Source organism: Amblyomma maculatum, chromosome 1 (assembly GCF_055883805.1).
Source record: "Amblyomma maculatum isolate TAMU_Amacu chromosome 1, ASM5588380v1, whole genome shotgun sequence".
Taxonomy (NCBI): Eukaryota; Metazoa; Arthropoda; class Arachnida; order Ixodida; family Ixodidae; genus Amblyomma; species Amblyomma maculatum.
In genome coordinates, this window is record NC_139344.1 from 153,182,589 (window position 1) to 153,203,703 (window position 21,115).

Genomic DNA, 21,115 nt, shown 5'->3' on the forward strand with positions numbered 1-21,115 from the left:
TGAAGCACGATGAAAACAATTTGCTTCGTCTGTTCTGGAGCAATGAAAAAACTTCATTTCACTTCATACATACTTCATACATACATACATACAGTCAGACATCGAACTGGTCATTGCCTACAGTAACAGACACCTTAGGGTATCACTTCTGATGTAGAGATAAGGCCCACCTGACTTGAAGCTGACCCGTGACAGAAGCTGGCTTTGAGAGAGAAATGGTGGGGCTGGCCGCCAGTGGGGTCAATGGAGACGCGAAGGAGCCGGGCTGCTCTGCTCGGGGCCCATGTGGCACGATGGATGGAGTGTAGGGGCTCACCAGCTGGCTAGACTCCAACTCACGCTTGAGCAATAGCCACTTGGCGCTGCCCGGTAACAGCTCTGCACGTCGCAGCTCCAATGACCGGCGAATCAGATCAAGTTTCTCACTTGATTCAACCAAGCTGTTCTGTGCCTGAGAGAAGAATGACGAAAAGTAAGGTCCAAAATTTCATAAGGAAACAGATGTTTTCTCTGAAGCAAAAATAAAAAGATGAATTTGCACACAAAAGCATTCCTGTGGATAAAGAAAACCAAGCACTCCTAAACGATACTCCTCCCCCTTCCTTCCTACAAACTGCCAGATTTACTGTGGTAAGTCTACCTGTTTCTTAAGGTAGTAAATTAAAAGTGAGGACAGAGTCAACTTACAAAATCAGAGCATAGTACCGGCAATAAAAGTGACACATGAGATATCAAGGACCCTATGGTGCTCTACGGCTCTCTTCGTAGCAAACAATAGTGGACTTGCATCGTGCAAGTACAGAACATGTAAATGTAAAATAGACACTACGATGTAAACATGGTGAGTTCATTATCCGAGTTCACCCATTATGCAAACAAATAGTTTTCTTTTTAACATAATAGCACATCTAAAACACCTTACTTATCTTGTTAAAACCTGACCCCTATTCATTACAGGCACAACTGCGACAGACAGCCTTCCCGTCTGCTGCAGTTAAGTAAATGTAAATTGGTTTCCATGAAAGGAAAGGCATAGTATCTGCCACACTTCTTGATGGACACTTAAACCGCGTTGTAAGGGAAGGGAGGAAAATGAGGAAAGAGAGAAAGAGGAGCCGTAGTGGAGGGCTAAGGAATAATTTCAAACAACTGCGGATCTTTAACGTGCACAGACATCGCACAGCACACGAATGCCTTTGAGTTTCTCCTCCATCAAAAAGCATATACCGCGTACACCGCAGTCCAGTTTGAGCCCGGGAACTCCGAATGTGCCCCGACACCATTTTTCCATAGCATGAAACTTGCACCATGATGCCAAATAACACCCCATCGTGGTAAATACTTGCTCATCTGTCCACCTAGTGCTCATTTTGGCATTAAGGAACCCCAACAGCTTTCAAAATTTCCAATAAAACCACATGTATCTCACCATCACTCTATTCCTACATGCACGCAAGCATTCCAAAGAACCCAAAAATCTCAAGAATCTTAGCGTTAACATGTCCAGGAAAAGAGACAAAGCACACAGAAGAGAAAGTAGGCGCAAGAACTACAGCAAAAGCAGTGAGACTGTATGGCAACCCGGGCAAGGAGCAGTTGTTTGTCCACAGAACGCACGTTTCTAGAAGGCTAACTTGACTCTCTGGGTGCCAGATATAGTGACCAGTGTGTCCAACCAAGAACTGAGAAATGTCACACTAGACGGCATTTTTTTATTTGGCAATCGTGATGGCTCAGCATGTCAAGTTTATATTAAAGGGGTAGAGACACCAAATTACAACGAAATGCAAAGCTTGTCGTGCACTTTTTTTGTTTGCGAAGACCATCACAGTCAAGGGAGATGTCGAAAATATTTCAATCTTAATTTAAAGCTAGTGGAAATGCTAGCTCTCGCATCCCAAACTCGTCGCTACCACATTTGACTGTGACGTAGATTCACTGAAATAAACATGATCAGGTATTTGTGACGTAATTACACAGTTTTCTAACGTAAGAGACGATGCTTTGAGATTTGTTGTCATCAACCCGAGCAACCTTGCAAATACTTGTCTGCTCCTTAAGGTTCTTCCATTGCGCTCGTGCATACCAGTGTGGCAGCATTCTAAGGCACGGATGACACTGTAGCCAAAACTGCACATGGTGGCCTTTTTCATTCACTAAAACTTGTAAAGGCTGCTGACGATGGCGCACCGATGATCGGCAGATGGTGTTGTTGTCGGTCGCCATAGCTGAGACAGGAGTGGCCAGGAACCACAGCAGTGTACTGCTGCTGCCTGGTGTAGCACCTCACATTTATATGAGAAAAGACAAATGTTACTATAAGGATTGCCTGCTATACTCGTACAACAGCAGATGCCTGCACAACTGCGGAGCTTTCGGCAATGGCACCTCCCACGTGTGCGCCAGGCAACAAACTGCGCTGCTCGATCTCTGCCTGCCTTACTTGCAACTAGGCCTAGTCGGTTTCACTAGCCTGCAATTCAGAATGGGTCAATGCTGGAAGGTTCACCTTTCATCGCCGCTTTGCTAGAAAGACCAGCTCATAATAAAATAAGCTCAGTAGGCGTGTGTCCAGCGACTATCCTCAATCAGCCTAATCTGCTCCGCACAAGCAGCACCGACAACTGTTGCTAGCTACTCCGCATTGGTTAGCGGAGAGGGTCACACCGACGCTTCGTGGTGATTGTATGCGCGTTCTGTGATGTAAGCAATTGTCGATTTCAGTTCACTGTAGCCAAGACTACTATACTGAATGGTCATTTGCATTAGATACACTTTGTGAATTTTCTCTCCACACTCACCAGATTTGCACACATGAAAGCGGCGCTCAAAACTGTGCACGAAAGCTGTGCGAACAACCCGTGAGCATTTACACGCCCTTCTTCAAGTCAAAGCAAGTTTAGACAAAGGAAAGCCTCTTCGCTATTGCATTTTTCCCAGCCCCTCAAATACAGCAGAACCCCGCTGTTGCGTTCCCGGCTGCTGCGTTCTTATGATCAAGTCCCGGCATGACTCACATAATGTTCTATGCATTAGAAACCCCGCTGTTACGTCGTAACTTCGGGCACGTTCCCGCATCATACGTCGCTAACTGGCAGGCTGAGTAACAAGCAGCGACAGCCATGTTTACTTTTAAGGCCAATTGACTTGGCCTGGCTTGGCCTGGCTTGTCGTTGCTGGCATGTCTACAGAAGGCGCTCGCAGCGCTCGGGCAGGTGACGTCATCATCATCAGCAGTCGCGCCTTTTTTTTTTTTTGCATCTTTTTTACCTATCGTGCCATTTTTCGTTCTCCCATGCTGCTTCCTTTGTGTGGTTGGTGCTTGCGCAGCTGACTTCGTACTTCGGACTCCTTCCACATATCATTGCATCGTTTCATGCCACCGGCTAGGAATCATTTTGCGTGTATTTTCCTGCTGTGGGATACGCAAGAAGTGAATTCGTACCGTGGTTGTGTGCACACGCGTCCAGCGCGCTCAATCGCCCACCTGACGCCATGCCGACCCTTTCACGCTGCAACGTAAATCGCTGTGGGTTAGCGCCGCAGCGCGGGAACTTGTTACAGTGATGGAATCAAGAAAGCGCAAAGCGCTCTCCTTGGAGGAAAAGCTGAACATTCTTCGCACCGTGGATGCAAACCAGACGTGGAAACGGCTGTGCATAGCAAAAGATCTTGGACTTGCACCATCCACCTTGAACTCTATTGTTTCGAAAAGAAACGAGATCGAAGGAAATGCCTGGTCATTCGACATCAAAAGCAAGCAAGCCTGCAGTGCAGGGCACGTGCAGCTTGATGAGGCTGTTTACACATGGTTCAAGCAAGCCAGAGCTGCAGGTGTGAATTTTGATGGCACCATAATGCGCGAAAAAGCGCTGGAGATAGCAGACAAGCTTGGGATCAACGATTTCAGTGCGTCAAACGGTTGGATTGACCGCTTTAAGAGAAGGCATGAAATTTGCTAGAACCCTAATGCTAGAACCCTAGCTAGTGAAACTAGTTTAGCAGTGCTGTTAGAGGAACTAGACGGCATGAAATGGTATGTCATAGGGCTTAGTGAGGTTAGGAGGCCGAATGAAGCATATACTGTACTGAAGGATGGGCATGTACTGTGTTATCGAGGTTTACCAGAGAGGCGACAACTAGGAGTAGGTTTCCTTGTCAATAAGTATATAACGGGTAATATAGATGAATTCTATAGTATTAATGAGAGGGTTGCAGGCATCGTAATTAGGCTTAATAAGCGGTATAAACTGAAGGTTGTACAGGCCCATGCATCTACATGTAGTTATGATGACCAGGCAGTTGAAAGCTTCTATGAAGATGTAGAATCGGCAGTGCGAAAAGTAAAGACGCAGTATACTGTACTAATGGGCGACTTCAATGCCAAGGTAGGGAAAAAGCAGGCAGGAGACAAGGCAGTAGGTGACTATGGAATTGGTTCTAGGAATAGCAGGGGGGAGTTACTAGTTGAGTTTGCAGAGCGCAATAACTTACGAATCATGAATACCTTCTTCAGCAAACGGAAGAACCGGAAATGGACATGGAAAAGTCCGAACGGGGAGACTAAAAATGAAATCGACTTCATAATGTGTTCAACCCCCGCCATTATGCAAGGTGTAGAGGTAATTGGGAAAGTGCGATGCAGTGACCACAGGATGGTGAGGTCCCGAATTAGCCTAAATCTGAAGAAGGAACGCAACAGATTAGTAAGAAAGAAACCCATCAACGAATTAGCGGTGAGGGGGAGGGCAGAAGAGTTCAGGATCTCGCTACAGAATAGGTATTCAGCCCTAAAGTAGGATGGCGACATTACCCTAGAAGCAAGGAACAATAATTTCAGAGATATCATTACTGAGTGTGCGGTAGAAGTAGGCGGTAGGACAGTTAGAGAGGATACCGGTAAGCTGTCTAAGGAGACGAAAGATTTGATTAAGAAACGCCAGAGAATGAAAGCTTCCAATCCAACACACCAGATCGAATTGGCCGAGATATCAAAGCTAATCAATAAGCGCAAGGTGGCCGATATAAGGAAGTATAACATGGAGAAAATTGAGCATGCTGTAAAGAACGGGGGAAGCCTTAAAGCGGTAAAGAAGAAATTGGGCATAGGCAAAAACCAGATGTATGCGATAAGGGACAAGGCGGGCAACGTCACCACGAATATGGATAAGATAGTCAAAGTAGCGGAGGAGTTTTATACAAATCTCTACAGTAGCCAAAGTAGTCAGGACCGTAATGAGATTGGCGGTAGGGAAAAACATTCAGACGTTCCACCAGTGACGAAGGACGAGGCCAAGAAAGCATTAGAAACTATGAAAAGGGGGAAATCAGCTGGAGAGGATCAGATAACTACGGATTTGCTGAAGGACGGGGGGGATATCGTGTTAGAAAAACTGGCCACCTTGTATACGCAGTGCCTGATGTCATCGACTGTACCGGAACCATGGAAGAATGCAAACATTATCCTCATTCATAAGAAAGGGGACTCTAAGGACCTTAAAAATTAGACCAATCAGCTTACTGTATGTTACGTATAAGGTATTTACTAAGGTAATAGCTAATAGAATCAGGACAACCTTAGACTTCAATCAAGCAGGGTTGCGGAAACGGTACTCTACTATCGATCATATCCATACCATCAATCAGGTGATAGAAAAATGCTCGGAATATAACCAGCCCTTATACATAGCATTCATTGATTACGAACAAGTATTTGACTCAGTTGAAACCTCGGTGGTGATGCAGGCATTGCGAAATCAAGGGGTAGACGAGCCGTACGTGAAAGTGCTGGAAGATATATACAGTGGCTGCACAGCAACCATAGTTCTGCATAAAGAAAGGAACAAAATTCCCATAAAGAAAGGTGTTAGGCAAGGAGACACAATCTCCCCAGTACTATTCACAGCTTGCTTAGAGGAAGTATTCAGAGACTTGAAATGGGAGCAGTTAGGGATAAGGGTAGATGGAGAATACCTCAGTAATCTGCGATTTGCTGACGACATTGCCTTGCTAAGCAACTCGGGAGATGAACTACAAATAATGATTGATGACCTAGACAGGAAAAGTAGAAAGGTAGGCTTGAAAATCAATATGCAGAAGACTAAGGTAATGTTCAACAGCCTCGGGAAGGAACAGCAGTTTACATTAGGTAGCGAAGTACTGGAAGTAGTAGGCGAATACAGTACAACCTCGATAATTCGAACTTGGTTAATTCGAAATCCCGGATAATTCGAAGGTTTTCTGCGGTCCCGTATTTTCCAATGTAAATTTGGCCGGATAATTCGAACAGGCGGCCTGTGCCAGACCGGTTAATTCGAAAATTTGGACTGCTATGCGGCAATGCCTGATCCATGTTTCGCCGCAAACCCGGCGGAACGACGGCCCTACGGAGCAGCGAGGCAAAGCCACATAGTAATGGTGATGATTTATAGGCGAAGCGCCCCAGCCGGAGCACTCTCTGCACAAAAATCGGTCCACAGTGCGCCTCGCGCACCGCCGAAACACACGCCTGCAGAGGAGAAGACGTGCTTCACTGCAACACAGCGGGCATACCGGTTTTTATCACGTGACCTTGCCCCCACTCCATCCCTTGGTGTGCTTCGCCCACTCTTCCCCCGTGCCTCCGACGCTGCAAGTACGCCACCACCACTGCCGCGCCGGTCTCGCCTGCATTATTTCTTTGTGTTGTGCGCTGTGGTTAGGGGTCGGCTACTGTGCCGTTTTTTTGGGCGGGACTGTGCAGAAGTGCTAGCTTTGTGACCGTAGCAGTGCAGAAATGCCAAAGTACAAGACTTTAACGATTTATTAAGACTTTTTAAGATTTATCGGTACCACCTACTCAAGCGCATGCTCCTTTGCTACGACAATGGCAAGGAGTACTCCATCGACCTCCTCGGAGCCATATGCCTCATGGTGTACGCTTGGAAACAAGTGGAGCCCACATTGATCAGGCGGTGTTTTGAACACGCTGGTTTTTCCAGTGAAAGCACTGTTGATGCCGATGCAGACCACCCATGTACTACTACCTTGACGAAGAAGGAGCAGAGTATTGCGACCGCATCAATGCGCTCTGCGCAGAGGACGAGTCCAACGCAGTCGGCTTCGCCGAGTATATCAACATTGAGAGCGAAGAGCAGACTGGCTACTCTGACTTGGAGAGTGAGATCACTGCTGGTACGAACATGCGCGATGACAGCGACGATAGCGACGACGACACCAACGAGCCTCCCCGAGCACCTGCTCTTGGTGAAGTTATCGGATCGCTGAACGTTATCCGCAGTTTTGTTGAGTGCCGCGGTGGAAGTTCAGAGATGTTTCGTCTATTTGACCAACTCTAGAGCATGACCTTAGGAGCCGCAAACTACCGGACGCGGCAAACCAGCATCTCTGATTACTTTCAGTAGTAATTCAAAATATGCCGAATAAAGGTAACACCTTTCTGCAACGAATTTTTTGCCTAAGTCTTATTTCTTGGTGTGTTTGGTTAATTCGAAAACCCACTTAATTCGAAGATTTTTCGCGGTCCCGATGACTTCGAATTAACGAGGTTGTACTGTATGTCTACTTAGGACAGGTAGTAACCGCAGATCCGGACCATGAAAAGGAAATAAGAAGAATAAGATTGGGATGGAGCGCATTTGGCAAGCACTCGCAGATTATGTCTAGCAGCTTACCGGTATCGCTAAAGAGGAAAGTATATAACAGTTGCATCTTACCTGTACTCACCTATGGCGCTGAAACGTGGAGGCTAACCAAGAGAGTTCTACTTAAGTTGAGGACAACCCAGAGGGCTATGGAACGAAAAATGGTAGGGGTAACATTAAGAGATAGGAAGCGTGCTGAGTGGGTCAGAGAAATAACTCAAGTTACCGACATTCTAGTGGAAATTAAGAAGAAATGGACATGGGCAGGACATGTAGTGCGAAGAGAGGATAACCGATGGTCGCTTAGGGTAACAAAATGGATCCCAAGGGAAGGAAAGCGTAGCAGGGGGCGGCAGAAAGTTAGGTGGGCGGATGAGATTAAGAAGTTCGCAGGGGTCAAGTGGATGCAGCTAGCACAGAACCGGGTTAAGTGGAGAAATATGGGAGAGGCCTTCGCCCTGCAGTGGGTATAGTCAGGCTGATGATGATGATGATGAAATTTGCTATCGAACCGTGAACGGGGAGGCTGCAAGCGTGGACACTGCTACCGTAGAAAACTGGAAAGAGTCCATGGCGGGCATTATCGAGGGCTACGAACCCAGGGATATTTTCAATGCCGATGAGCGGGCCTCATTTATAACGTACAGCCATCAAAGGCGCTGAGCTTTAAAGGCGAGGCTTGCCATGGCGGGCAAAGCAGCAAAGAACGCCTCGCCGTGCTGTTGTGTTGCAACTAGGATGGCTCCAAGATGATGAAGCCGTGGGTCATTGGAAAATTTCGAAGCCCACGGTGCCTGAAAAACATCCGGTACTTGCCCTGTAACTACAAGAACAACAGCAAAGCCTGGATGACGTGCGCAATTTGAGGAGTTCTTGTCCTACATGGGCTCGAAAATGAGCAGTCAGGGAAGAAAGGTTGTTCTCTTTTTAGACAACTGCTCCGCGCACCCTAAGGACACTACGTCGCTGCGGAACGTCAAGGTGGTGTACCTTCCGGCCAACACAACAAGCCACCCTTGGATGCTGGCATCATAAAAAATATCAAGCATTTTTACAGAAAGTGCATAGTGAAGCGATCCCTGGCCTCAGTGGATTGCGGGCAGCAGCCGACTGGCATTACAGTTCTTGATGCCATGCATTATTTGGATACGGCATGGAGCGCTGTCACTGCCGCAACGGTCAAAAACTGTTTTGCAAAGTGTTTCGGCGATGCAGACTGCGCAGCAGAACCTGTAAGCACCGAGGACTGCGAACTCGACACGGCCATGGAAGCAGTTGGCACCTACGGGATCGTGTACAGCGTTGTTTCTGTAGACGACTACGTTGTCACCTCTGAGATGATGACCATTGACCAGATCGTGGCCGAGTGTGTCGACGCGCACAACAGTGGCGACGAAAGGAGGAGGTTGAGCCGCTGCCTGAGCCCACCTTCACTTCGGCTGTAGCGGCATTAGACCTTCTCAGAAGGTACCGTATAAACTCGTGTAAGGGCTGCACTTTTTTTTAAAAATTCGGGCGAGTGTTTTGAAGGTGCGGCTCTTACACGAATAAAAAATAAAACTTTTTGCGTTGCCAAAAGAAAATGAATGACGATTGTATGCATAGAATTGAAAATGCCTTTATTTTGGCTTTAGGCTCTTCCTCACTCACTGCCGTGTTCTCGGAGCTCGAGGCTGGCTGGTCCGTTTCCTCGGATGCTCGGTCTTCAAACACGAGGTCATCTTCGGTGCCGTCAAGTTCGTTGGAAATTCCGGTTACTTTGAAACTCTTAAAAATGACTTCAGGAGAAACAGAGCCCCATGCGCTGACAATCCACTCCGCAACAGTCGCCAAGGGAGCTCTCTTGAGCCGTCCGGTAGGAGTCTTTTCATGGGTGGCGTTCGCCATCCATTCCGTATAGCACCGACGGAACGCAACCTTGAAAGGCCTATTGACGCTCACATCCAGGGGCTGTAGCATACCAGTAAGCCCCCCTGGAATGACTGCCATGTCCGTTCTGGCTTTTCGAAGCTCGTCCATCACCTCCTCAGTCAAATGCCCGCGGAAGCTATCCAGCACAAGCAGGGATTTTTTTGCCAGCATGGCACCGGGGCGCTTATTCCACACAGATCGAATCCAATCGGACACGAGGGTGTCGTTCATCCAGCCCTTTTCTTGAGCGCGTACGACGATGCCTCGAGGGAGCTGCTCATTGGGAATATTCTTCCGCTTGAAAATAACATACGGCGGCAACTTGTGGCCGTCTGCCGTAATGCATAACATCACTGTGCAACGCTGCCGCTCTGCACCAGTTGTACGCACAGTGACACTCTTGCTCCCCTTGAAGTCGATTGTGCAGTTTTCTGGGCTGTCAAACCATACCGGAGTTTGGTCTGCGTTTCCAATTTGCGATAAGCAATATTGATTCTGCTGTCGCACTGCGATAACATACTTCTGAAAATTCAGCAGCTTGTCTTCGTATTCGTGAGGAAGCCGCTGACACATTGTTGTCCTTCGCCGAATGGACAAATTGTTGCGCATCATAAATCTCCGCGCCCAACCAGCACTTGCTTTAAAATCTTCGCGAGGAATACTCTTTGCACGCGCCAGCTCTAGTGCCTTGAAACGCAGCATGTCGGTGGACAGAGCATACCCGTTGCTTCGCACCTCGGAGACATAGCTGGCGAGCTCTACTTCAAGCTCCGGGAATTTACAGGGCTTACCCCGGAAGGCGCGTCTAGTGCCTGACGTGCTTGCCAACGAATCTTTCTGGTTGCACCAGCGTCGCACATTCTTCTCGTCGACGTCAAAGTGCCTTGCTGCTGCGCGCTTACCGTGCTTCAGGGCATAGTTGATGACTTTTAGCTTGAACACTGCAGTATAACTGTTCAAGTAATTGCCCATCCTGGCCAGGTACAACGGCTATGCAGACACGCAAGTCGAGCAGGCTTGAGCCACCAAGCAATCCCCAGAGGTGCACGATAAACACGAGGATGACGAGACGAGGCCTGACGAGGTGCCGATGGGGCTGACAAAGCAAGGAAGAGAACAAGCGGTTGTGCCGCTGTTCCGATGCGCGCGCAGTGTTTCGGACTGCCACGTAAACACGGCGAGCGCGGGTGCATCTGGCACGCGCTTTGAAAAAGTGGGGGTGCGGCTCTTACACGAATAAATTCTAGAATATTTTTTAGCAATTTTATCTAGTCAAAAGTGGGGGTGCGGCCCATACACAGGTGCGGCCCTTACACGAGTTTATATGGTATGTTTGCGACGGCCGCGAGAGCCACACGGCACTGCAAGTATTGGAAAAACGAGTTGTGCTCACGGGACGCGAGAAAATGCGACAGACAACGCTGCACGACTTTTTTAAGCGCTAGCATGGTAGTAATCATGCGTTCACTTGCCCACTGCTGTCATTTTTCAATTTGTCCTTCTTTTTGGCTCTTACGTTTCCCTGCTGTTGTTTTTTTTACGGTCCCGTGAAAAACGTATCAGCGGGGTTCTACTGTAGCACAGAAATTCGGGTGAAATTCTAGCGAAGCGAGTGGGTCCCAACATCAACGCTGCAATGAGCAACACGTTTCCACGGTGTGATATGGTGTTGCCCAACTGTCGGAGAGCAAGTTGGCGACAGCTGTTGGCGGGCGCTAATGACATGTTTCTGAATAGTTTGTGTTGGCGCGGTGTGAGAGGATCGCCAATACGATGCAAACATCGTGTTGGCAGATGCTTGTTGACCAACTGTTCCAGAGTGCAACTCCACAGTGACAGAACAAGCACGTGAAAAGCAGACGATGCAGCAACTTGTTGACGTCACGGGCTTTTGGTCCACGAGACATTTCAATGTTTATGTCTTCTGCTTTCTGACGGCAAGTAAAAACCTGGCAACTTCGAACTGAAATCAGAACTGCTGCTTACTGATAATATGATAAGTAACTATGCAATGCGATTTCGTGCTTCTAACACTGTGTTCTATGTTTACAGAATAGCTACGCACTATTTTCAACACAAATTTGGTCCCTCTACCCCTTTAAAGAAATGGCAAGCTAACAGGGCTTTGAACGTATCCACATTGCAGGGTTGGCATGCAGAGCCAAGATCAGGGAAATGCCAGGCTGCCTAGGCCAGCAAGAAGTTGTGTAGAAGAGTATGTCCAAGGTAGGCTTCCTGAGCTTGCAATGCATCAGCAGTCAAAGTTCAAAAGAATGCTAGTCCACCTGAGCTTGCAGAAAGCTGGAGAGGCTCCCTCAACGAGCCAAAGCTGTGCTACCTGCCTTGACACAAAGGAAGAAACTTCGCACATAAAAGCAGTATACAAGCCAGCTACATAGCCAATTGATTTTTCGGTCTCCAATTATTCATACCTGCCCAATATTTCAGACTTTACTGAGCCTGGAACCGTCCACATGAATATATCGAGAAATGATATTTCAGACTCTTTGGAGTCCAAAAGTTTGACTTTTTGGACTGAAGTAGACAACAGCAATACCACAAAAATTTTTTTTTTTTCCAATTTTATTATTTTTTTTCACCCTAAAACAGATGCAAATGGGCTTCGCTCTCACCGTCAACTGGTCCCTTGCCATCATGAAAGCTGCTTTTCAAATTCAAACGGAGCTTATCGGATGGACTGGTTTGGATAAGCTTAGACTTGTTCCCAACACTGCTAAAACTAGAGTTAACCCATTTGCTGCCAAAGCTGACAAATCGCTGAGGGTGCATATGGTGGCCATATTGCCAAAGCTAGCGATTCACCGGGCAGACAATGCACCTGTTTGCTGTGATCAGTAAAATTGTAGTTAGATGGCGCTCCATTAATGTTTGTTGGACATTACTTGCATGTACTCCTAATAAATAGCAAAACTTCACAGTTTCGGCACACTGGCACAATAGAACCATGCAGAAAGAAGAAAAGAAAGTAACTCGGAGGCAAGAAAAAGAAATGCAGTCATCTATGGAAGGCAAAACAGGACTGCAGTTTCCCTTGAATCGAAGTTTACTATAGCGGAGTTCTGCTGCATAAGCCAATGTACTTGTGCCAGGGTGCATAATGACATGCCTGCATTTGCAAATGGTCAAGTTACTCACCTCTTGGAAGACTTTGCGATCTGTAACTTTCCCTGCAGCTTGGCACAACTTGAGCACATTCTTCGCTCCTTCTACAACAGCACACTCTACCTTGAGCCGATGACGAAGATCTTCTATCTGAAGCTCTACCGGTGACATGACTTCGGGTATTTTACCTGCAAAGGTGAGAGTCTGGTCATTCCCAAGTTTCTGTGAAATGCATAACCAAAAACAAAGAAAGCTCAATAAATCACTTTGGCATCAGCCTTTTGTTCATGCAAGGAGATATATACATTACCCATCAGCATGTGCACATATAAGCATTCAGAGTCAAGCTAAGCAATGGATTTGACATGACACCTCAGTTACAGTCAAGCCATAACAGTACTCTTAGGTCTTCTGTAAGGGTAAGCAAATATTTTTAGATTGTAAATTTATCATGCTAAAATTCAGCTGCAAACTAAGTCCAAAATAATTATGAAATGTCACTGACAAGTATCAAACTAAATACAAGCATTTCCTTTAAAAATTAAATATGTCTTCAGAAAACAGCCACAAAAAGACTACACACAGGACTTTATACAGAGTAAAATATAGTTAATCTGGCCTTCAAGGGAGCAGAAAAAAAATGTTCAAATTATTTGAAAGTGAATTATTAGATGCTGAAAGGTGCTGAAAACCATTTCCATCAATGTTATTTAATAAATGTCTGGACTATGGCTGTCTATAATTTGAGGTGAAAATCAAGCGACAACATATTGTGGTTTCATTAAGTGCTTTAATGCAAACAATTGCTCCTGGATAGTAAGTGCCTCTCCACAATATGCAACACTCCTTATGTGTCTAGAATAGCTCCCCCCAACCTTCAAATCACACTCAGCCGTCATAAGCATCACAATCGACGATGCTGCTTTTGAATGGACCCTTTTAGCTCTTTTTTTATAGTTCAGTTCAACTGTGTAAGTATTCGTTTGTTTTCTCGCTTTCAACAATCAGTTTTTTATTAAAGTGCCCATCTCTCATTCACGCTCAGACCTCGTAACTCCAAGCACACAATAGCCGCAAGAAATGTTTTGGCCCACTGCTGAGGTCTATGTAGTCGATGGCTGATGCCAGTGATACGATAGTGAGGAACAACTAAGGATAAGAAGAGCCGATGCTCTAAAATGAAGCTTTACGAATCGTGTCTGGTCCACACATTTCCCCAAGAAGTGGGAGGAATGCGGGACAGGCCAGTGTGGGTGCTCGTGGAACCAAGTTGAGAACCCCTGTGCTGGATACACTGCTAGCTGGTGTGGCCCCTCTATGATAGGGGAGTGACATCAAAGGTTGCTATCAGAGGAGTGTGCACACTCTCTCAGGAGGCCCATAACCCAAGGAACTCCAATAACCAAGCAGGAGGAGGCATAACCTCAAACATATCATCTGGAGGTGGCACTGTGTGCTAATATAGTTTTTACAGTGATTGTAGATGGACGATATTTACTACAGTCCCTCTGCAAACACAAGGAGGCCTGTGCAGACTTTTTTACTGGGATATTCAACATCTAGCAGCACTGTGTGGCTGCATTCTCTCTAGTCTTGTATTTCTGGACTCCGAGCCCTTCAAGAAACAAGCCCTATCGACATAACGGGCAATGTTGAGACATTGCATATGTGCAAAATAAGAATTCGTAACTAAACATCTTGGATAATTCAAAGAAGTTTTTGTGATCTCACAATTTTAAATTCGACTAGATATTTTCAAAGTTGTGGCCTGCATCACCCCAGTTAATTTGATGATTTGGGATGCTACGTGGGAATGCCCAATGCCAATTTTGCAACAAACCAATGCTACGATGACCCCTCAGTGCCGTGAAGCAATGCCGATGATTGATCTAGAACAACTAGTACATAAAAACCATTCTGTGCAACAGCTTGCGCTTTTGGCACTTTGTCAAAGCACGGCTGCACCGAAGGTAGCGGCGTGCGCATTTGCTGCTCCTCTACGGCCCAGCTGTGGTTAAGGCAGCGTAAAGCATTATGCTGGCAAAAGCTTTTCGTGTTCCTAAGGCATTCATAAATACATAAGGGGTCTCCTTGCCGTCCCCTTATGTAAGTGGTGAACCTTAACAGCACACAAGCTTTTACCAACGCAATGCTACACCAACCAGCCCTCGTACAACCTTTATTGTACAGCAGAGGAGCTGGCATCAAAGCACCTCACGACCCATAGCACAGTACGTGTTCCACAATGCAACCACTCCATGCTGCTTTAATGATATGCTGTGACTAGGAGATAAAGTTACCAACAGCTCGATTACCTAATTTATGTACTTTTGAGTAAGGTCAACGTTCGCTCAGAAAAATGGTTATCCAAAATTCAGCTGACTTAATGGCAGGTTGTCATACAGCTTTGGACAAGCAGCGGGGAGTATGATAATGCCCACTCCCAACACGATGCATGGGCTCTACGCATAGAAGTGTAGTTACTTTGTATACAAAAACTTTTACTCTCTAACATTTATTAATGATAAAAACACTGTCTGTCAGTACCTAATTATGGATCTTTGAACTTCGCTCTGGGGCTTATTTATAGTACCTGTCACGATGAACAACAAATTTCAGCTCATCCATCCAACATGGCACTTACCCCCGGTAGTGCTATCAAAGTGGTTGTTGGAGCAGCCCTCGCCGGCTTCCTTACTGTGGCTGTCCTGGTTCTGACGCAGCCGCGCCATCATCATGCGTATATAGTCAATCTTGGCTTTGGAGTCTGCCTGCATCTGCTGTGCCTCAGCAAGCATCTTGCGGTCCTTGGAGGGTCCCGAGCTGTACATCTGGAGCATATTCTCAGCACCCTGCTTCACTTTAAGCTCAATGTTCAGTTGCTTCTCAAGTGACTGTAGCCGCTGGTCTGTGGTGGAAAGCGGCATGTCTCCCTTGTCACCGTAGAAGGAGTCTGTTGAACGAGGCTGCACCCCTAAGCAAGGCATACCTCTGATGATTAGAGCTGGCCCCAAAAGACCCAAATAAATGGCTGCACTTCAAAGTCATGTCAGCACTACAGTTAGAAATAATTATTTATAATTTTAATATATAAGATATATTTATAATTTTTTTATTTATAAAGCATTTTAAACAAGGATGAAACTTGAAAACAAAATTGAAAAGTTTTAGCTGTACTGTACAACATAAATGCACTACAGAAAGGTTAAACAGCAATGCAATTCCCAGGCTACTGCTAATAAAGTGGCACCAAGCAGTCATTATTTTGTCAGTTTAAAAAAGAAGTTCCTTCAGCCATAGTAAAAACACCAGGGAGATGGGCACAGTAAACTTTCCTCTGCAGCATTCATTTTGCTTAGGCCACAATATTTTCACAAGCTACTACAGCAACCTAAAGGCCAAGTCAACATACTATACAAGTGTGTTGACTACAAGTCAACACAATAGGGACATGAGTAAAACACATTCGCTATCGAGCCATAAACATGTTTCCAAACAGACTTGTTTCCCAGCAGCTTGTCACACTGCACAAACAGCTGAGAAGCAAGACAGGCTGCTGCAATGTTGCCTTAGTATGATACACTTTGGCAACAAAAACTAAAAGCAAACACAGTTTGTCGACAGTGTTTGGCCTGTTTGCCGGCCCAGCGAAACTTCCAGCAACAACACACCAAACAAAGCATGCACTTGTGGTGATTGACTGCTTTAAAGGGACAGTTTATTTAGCTAGAGACAAGCATAAAGATATTGATTGACATTCTGGTAGATCTCATCCCTTGGTGGCGATATGAAGGGAGGAACCCGTGGTTTAACCAGGAGTATTTAAACCAGTTTTTAATTTTAAATGGACCAAGAAAATCTGGTTTTAGTGGATGGCGGTGTCCTACTGTGTCCTTTCGCTGCTACTAAATGTTATGCCTATGCTTGCAGTGTCTGAAGTGAATATTTTATGACTATGCCACTGCTTCAGACAGACAGCCTTAAGGAAGCCTTTTTTTTCTCCTTTAATAAATTACAGCCCCTTTTATCCTCCAATCTTGCCTGATTCGCTTTTAAAATGCATTCAAAAAAAAAAAGAGAGAAAATTGTATAATCAAAGATGCCGCTAACTTGTGGTGGCACAGCCATCGACAGTGCTGTTGCAGGCAAGAACGGTTGTTGGCATCTGTGGCACATTTTAGTTATTATAACTTTAGCAAAATCTGTATCTTAGCTGATACGTTCTGCATGTGACCAAAGCCCCGTGGCAGTCGTCGTGTTCATAGGCCTGCACAGAGTCACTATACTAACTGAATGTCATGTCCACGACGTGCGTTTGCAGACACCGTATGCGACTGATAAAATAGATAAAATAAAATAAATAACGACAATACCAAAGGAAAAAGGCTTTACCATTTTAATTTGGCATTGAAAACCGCATAAAATCAACTGTGGTGCCATCTTAGAGGGAAACCTTATTACGATCGCTGTAGTATCCTACGTGACTACATCTCCAAAAAATGCCCACTGTTCTTTTTTTTCTTCTAGGAGCGCTTGCCACGTTTTATTATATTTTGCACTCTCTCCAGTGAACCCTTAAATAAAAGCTATCTTTCCTTTTGCATTGCGAGTGGAATGCTTTCAGCTTTTGTCATTAGATGGCGCCACAGCATTTTGAATTCCGTGGATAAAGCAGCAATAATGCCCCAAAAAACTTTTGTCGATGAGGAGTATGTTACTGTGCCATAAGAGCCTCAAGCGTGGAAACTGAAAAGGACGCTACGCTATGCTAAAAATTACTAATTACTGTCTGGCAAGTGAAATTTATATTTGTTTTCGGTATGTTTTTCTGTCGACCACCAGTTGTCATCACGGCCGCTGCTCATGGCTTCGAGCATCGGACAACACTGCACTACTGACTGAAAAACTCAAACTTTTCTACAGAGTTTCTACCAAAGCCGCTATGGAATCGAACACTTTAGAAAGCAATCTTTCCATTGTGCAGAAAAACTTCAATGCCGAAATTCCAGTGTTCTGTCCCTTTAAAGCGAGAAAAAATTGGGTGTCTCGTTTTATGTGCAGAGCAAGATTTACATTGCGTCGGCAGACTTCTATCTCGCAGAAACCCCCCGGAAGTTACGAGGAACAGCTTGTGGCTTTCCAACGACATGTAATATCGCTGCGGAAGAGAAATACCGTATTTACTCGCATAATGATCGCACTCGCGTAATGATCGCACCCCTGAATTTTGAGGTCAAAATTCCATTTTTTAAATTCCCCGCGTAATGATCGCACCCCGAACATGGAGCCGCCTGGTGGTTGCTCTGCAGTCATCCCGCAGCGAATGCATTCCGACGAGTTCCCATGATTCCATGCTTTGCGGCGTTCGCCATTTTGCAATTCGGCAGCGTCGTAGCGTGCTTTGTGTTTTTGTGCGAGTTTACGCCATTTCACCATGGGGCGGTATGCCAGTTACACCGCCGCGTTCAAGCTCAAGGCTGTCGACTATGCACTGGAGCATGGCAACCGCGCTGCTGGTAGGCATTTCGGCGTGGACGAAATGAGGATACGCTATTGGAAGAAGCAGCGCGAGAAGCTGATGGCTACGAACAAGACACGGCGGGCTTTCCGTGGACCCAAAACGGGCAAGTTCCCTCGTGTTGAGGAGGCGGTTCTAGAATATGTGAGGGGCCTGCGCAAGGATGGTTGTGCAGTGTCATTAGAAATGATACAGATGCAGGTGCGCACACTGCCAGGAAGCTGGGAATCGCCGCAAAGGATTTCCGCGCTAGCTCCGGTTGGACGACTCGCTTTATGCGACGGAATGGACTTTCCCTGAGGCGGCGGACGTCGTTGTGCCAGCGGCTCCCAGCCGCGTATGAAAGCAAAGTGATAGACTTCCATCACTTCATCACTAGGCTTCGCGAAAAATGCGGTTACCTCATGTCGCAAATTGGAAACGCCGATCAAACTCCACCGACGTTCGACATGCCCCGGAATACAACTGTGAACGAGAAGGGTGCTCGGAGCGTCCTCGTGACGTCTGGCGCAGAAAAACAGCGATGCACAGTCATGCTTGCTGTGAGGGCCGACGGGCGGAAGCTGCCACCATACGTGATCTTCAAACGAAAGACTATTCCGAAGGAAAACTTTCCCCGTGGCATCCATACACGTGCACAGATGAAAGGGTGGATGACTGCAGACCTGATGGTCGACTGGATCAAGACTGTTTGGGGAAGAAGACCAGGAGCATTTCTGCTTCCCTCGCTTCTGGTTTTGGACAGTTTTAGGGGTCACCTTGTGGACAGCGTGCGTGCGAAGCTGAAAGAGCTGCGCACGGACATTGCAGTCATTCCTGGCGGCCTGACTTCGCTGCTGCAGCCTCTCGACGTGTCTTTGAACAAACCGTTCAAGGACAACGTTTGACGACTTTATGCTGAGTGGATGGCGATGGGCCAGCATGATTTGACGCCGAGCGGAAAGATTAGAAGGCCATCCGTGGAGATGCTGTGCTCGTGGATCACAGAAGCGTGGAGCAGTATCCCCGACAAGGTAGTGGCTAAGAGTTTTAAGCAGACAGGCATATCTAACGCTTTGGATGGAACGAAAGATGACTTCCTGTGGGATTGTGAAGATGCTCCCAGCGACGACACTGCCGTTTCTGATGAGTCGTGCAGCAGTGAAAGCGAGGATGGCAAGGATTCAGACTTTGATTAGAGCACTGACGAAAAAAAATAAATGGGCATTGTGCACTCCATGTGATGCTTAATGTGAGTGTTTATTGCGAAGGTAAGCCTTACTCAGCTTTTATTTTTGGTTGTAATCGAGATATATGTTCTAAGACGTCTGACCTGCAACTTGTTTGCGTTTTCGGTGCTCAAAAATTTTTTGTAGAAAATTTACCCCGCGCAATGATCGCACCCCGAATTTTGCGTCAGTATTTTTAAAAAAAAAAGTGCGATCATTATGCGAGTAAATACGGTAACCTTTGTCTTCTTTAAATGTACAAACAAGGAGGCTTCGTAGTGGTTCCGACTGGCCTTTATGAAGAGAAGGCAACCCAGGCATTTAAGAAGGATTTCGTGCTTGTGACTAAGAAAGCTAGTAGAGCAATAGCCACCGTGGTATGCAATGCAGCTGGCCAGATTGGCCAAGGTGACCAGTGTTTGAAAGAAGGGTTGCCTGGATGTGTTTTTCCGTTAAAATCTCACAAACTGGACTTGTTGTTTAGATGTATTGGGAGTAAATGTGAATGTGATTCATGGCAGCTGCAGGTGTGTGGTGGTTTTCTAGTTTGTGTCTATGTGGCAGAAGTTGTGGCTGGTTTGCTTGGATGATGTGAGTGATGGACTTTGCTTTGAGAACTAACATTTATTGTTGGCTAGACATCTGCTTGGAAAAGAAGAGGTGTGCGAGTGTGATGTACTTGGGAGCAGAGGAGGAATTTGTGGCTGAGTGTGAAAGAGGGAGTACAAGTTCCGTTTTTGTATCACAGTTGGTAGTGTGTGCCTGTGTTGTGTTTCTATCTATGTGTTTGTCTATGTTGCGCCGCAGTTCTGGGTATTAAGCACCAACTCGCCCCACAAGCTGTTATTCTGACCAAACTCCCGTGTACCTTGACATACCGTCGGCGCTCACAGTGCACGAAAAAGGCTGCAAGCAGAATTGTGTCCGATCGACAGGAAATGAGAAGACGCGGGTTACCATAATGTTGGCCTGCAGTGCAGATGACCGCAAGCTTCCACCCTATGTTGTGTTTAAGCGGAAGATGCTGCCTAAAGATGAGAAACTCCCGAAAAATGCTGTCATCCGGTGTCAGGACGAGGGGTGGATGGACGAAACTTTAGCACTTGACTGGGTCAAGTTTGTGTGGTGTCGGCAGCCCGGAGCACTGCTGGGGTTCCACTCAATGCTCGTGTTGGATGCTTTCTGCTGACACCTGGCCGACTCAGTAAAGAGGCTACTGCGCAAATCGCGCACCAAACTCGTAATTACAGGAGGGATGACGTCCCAGTTACAACCGCTAGACGTTTGTATTAACAAGCCATTTAAGGATGCTGTCAAGTGGTGTTACCAGGAATGGATGAGGTTGGGAGGCCCCGAAGTAACTGCTTCCGGGCGACTGAAGCAATCATTCATGGCTGGATCGCGATGCTTGGGCCAGCATTCCTGAGGAGCTTGTGAGCCGCTCTTTTAAGAAATGCGACATTTCCAATGCAGTCGACGAGACAGAAGATGACTTCTTATAGGAGGATATGTCTGACAAAGGACTTTCTTCTCTGAAGAAAGTTCAACAGACGATGACTGACCATGAAATGAAGAGTGTGAAATGCTGTAAAAATAAAGGCTCTCGAAAAATTTACCACATTCTCATTATATGCGGGCAAAAACATTTTTTTTTTTTTTTGCTACCCCCAAACTGCACCTCATATTATATGCGGGTTTATATTATATTCAGG

The 21,115-nt window shown here is 46.2% G+C and overlaps 1 protein-coding gene across 2 annotated transcripts in view; it reads right to left on the minus strand.

Moving 5' to 3' along the window:
* The window catches only part of Pkn (serine/threonine-protein kinase N), a 149,557-nt gene that overhangs the window by 102,251 nt on the left and 26,191 nt on the right, over positions 1–21,115 (minus strand). For both annotated transcript variants that reach the window (XM_084589337.1, XM_084589338.1), the window contains exons 4-6: positions 15,322–15,651; positions 12,711–12,865; positions 171–451 (exon numbers count right to left, since the gene is read on the minus strand). In XM_084589337.1, the coding sequence (XP_084445463.1) occupies positions 171–451; positions 12,711–12,865; positions 15,322–15,651 (766 nt within the window). The remainder of the gene's footprint in view (positions 1–170; positions 452–12,710; positions 12,866–15,321; positions 15,652–21,115) is intronic.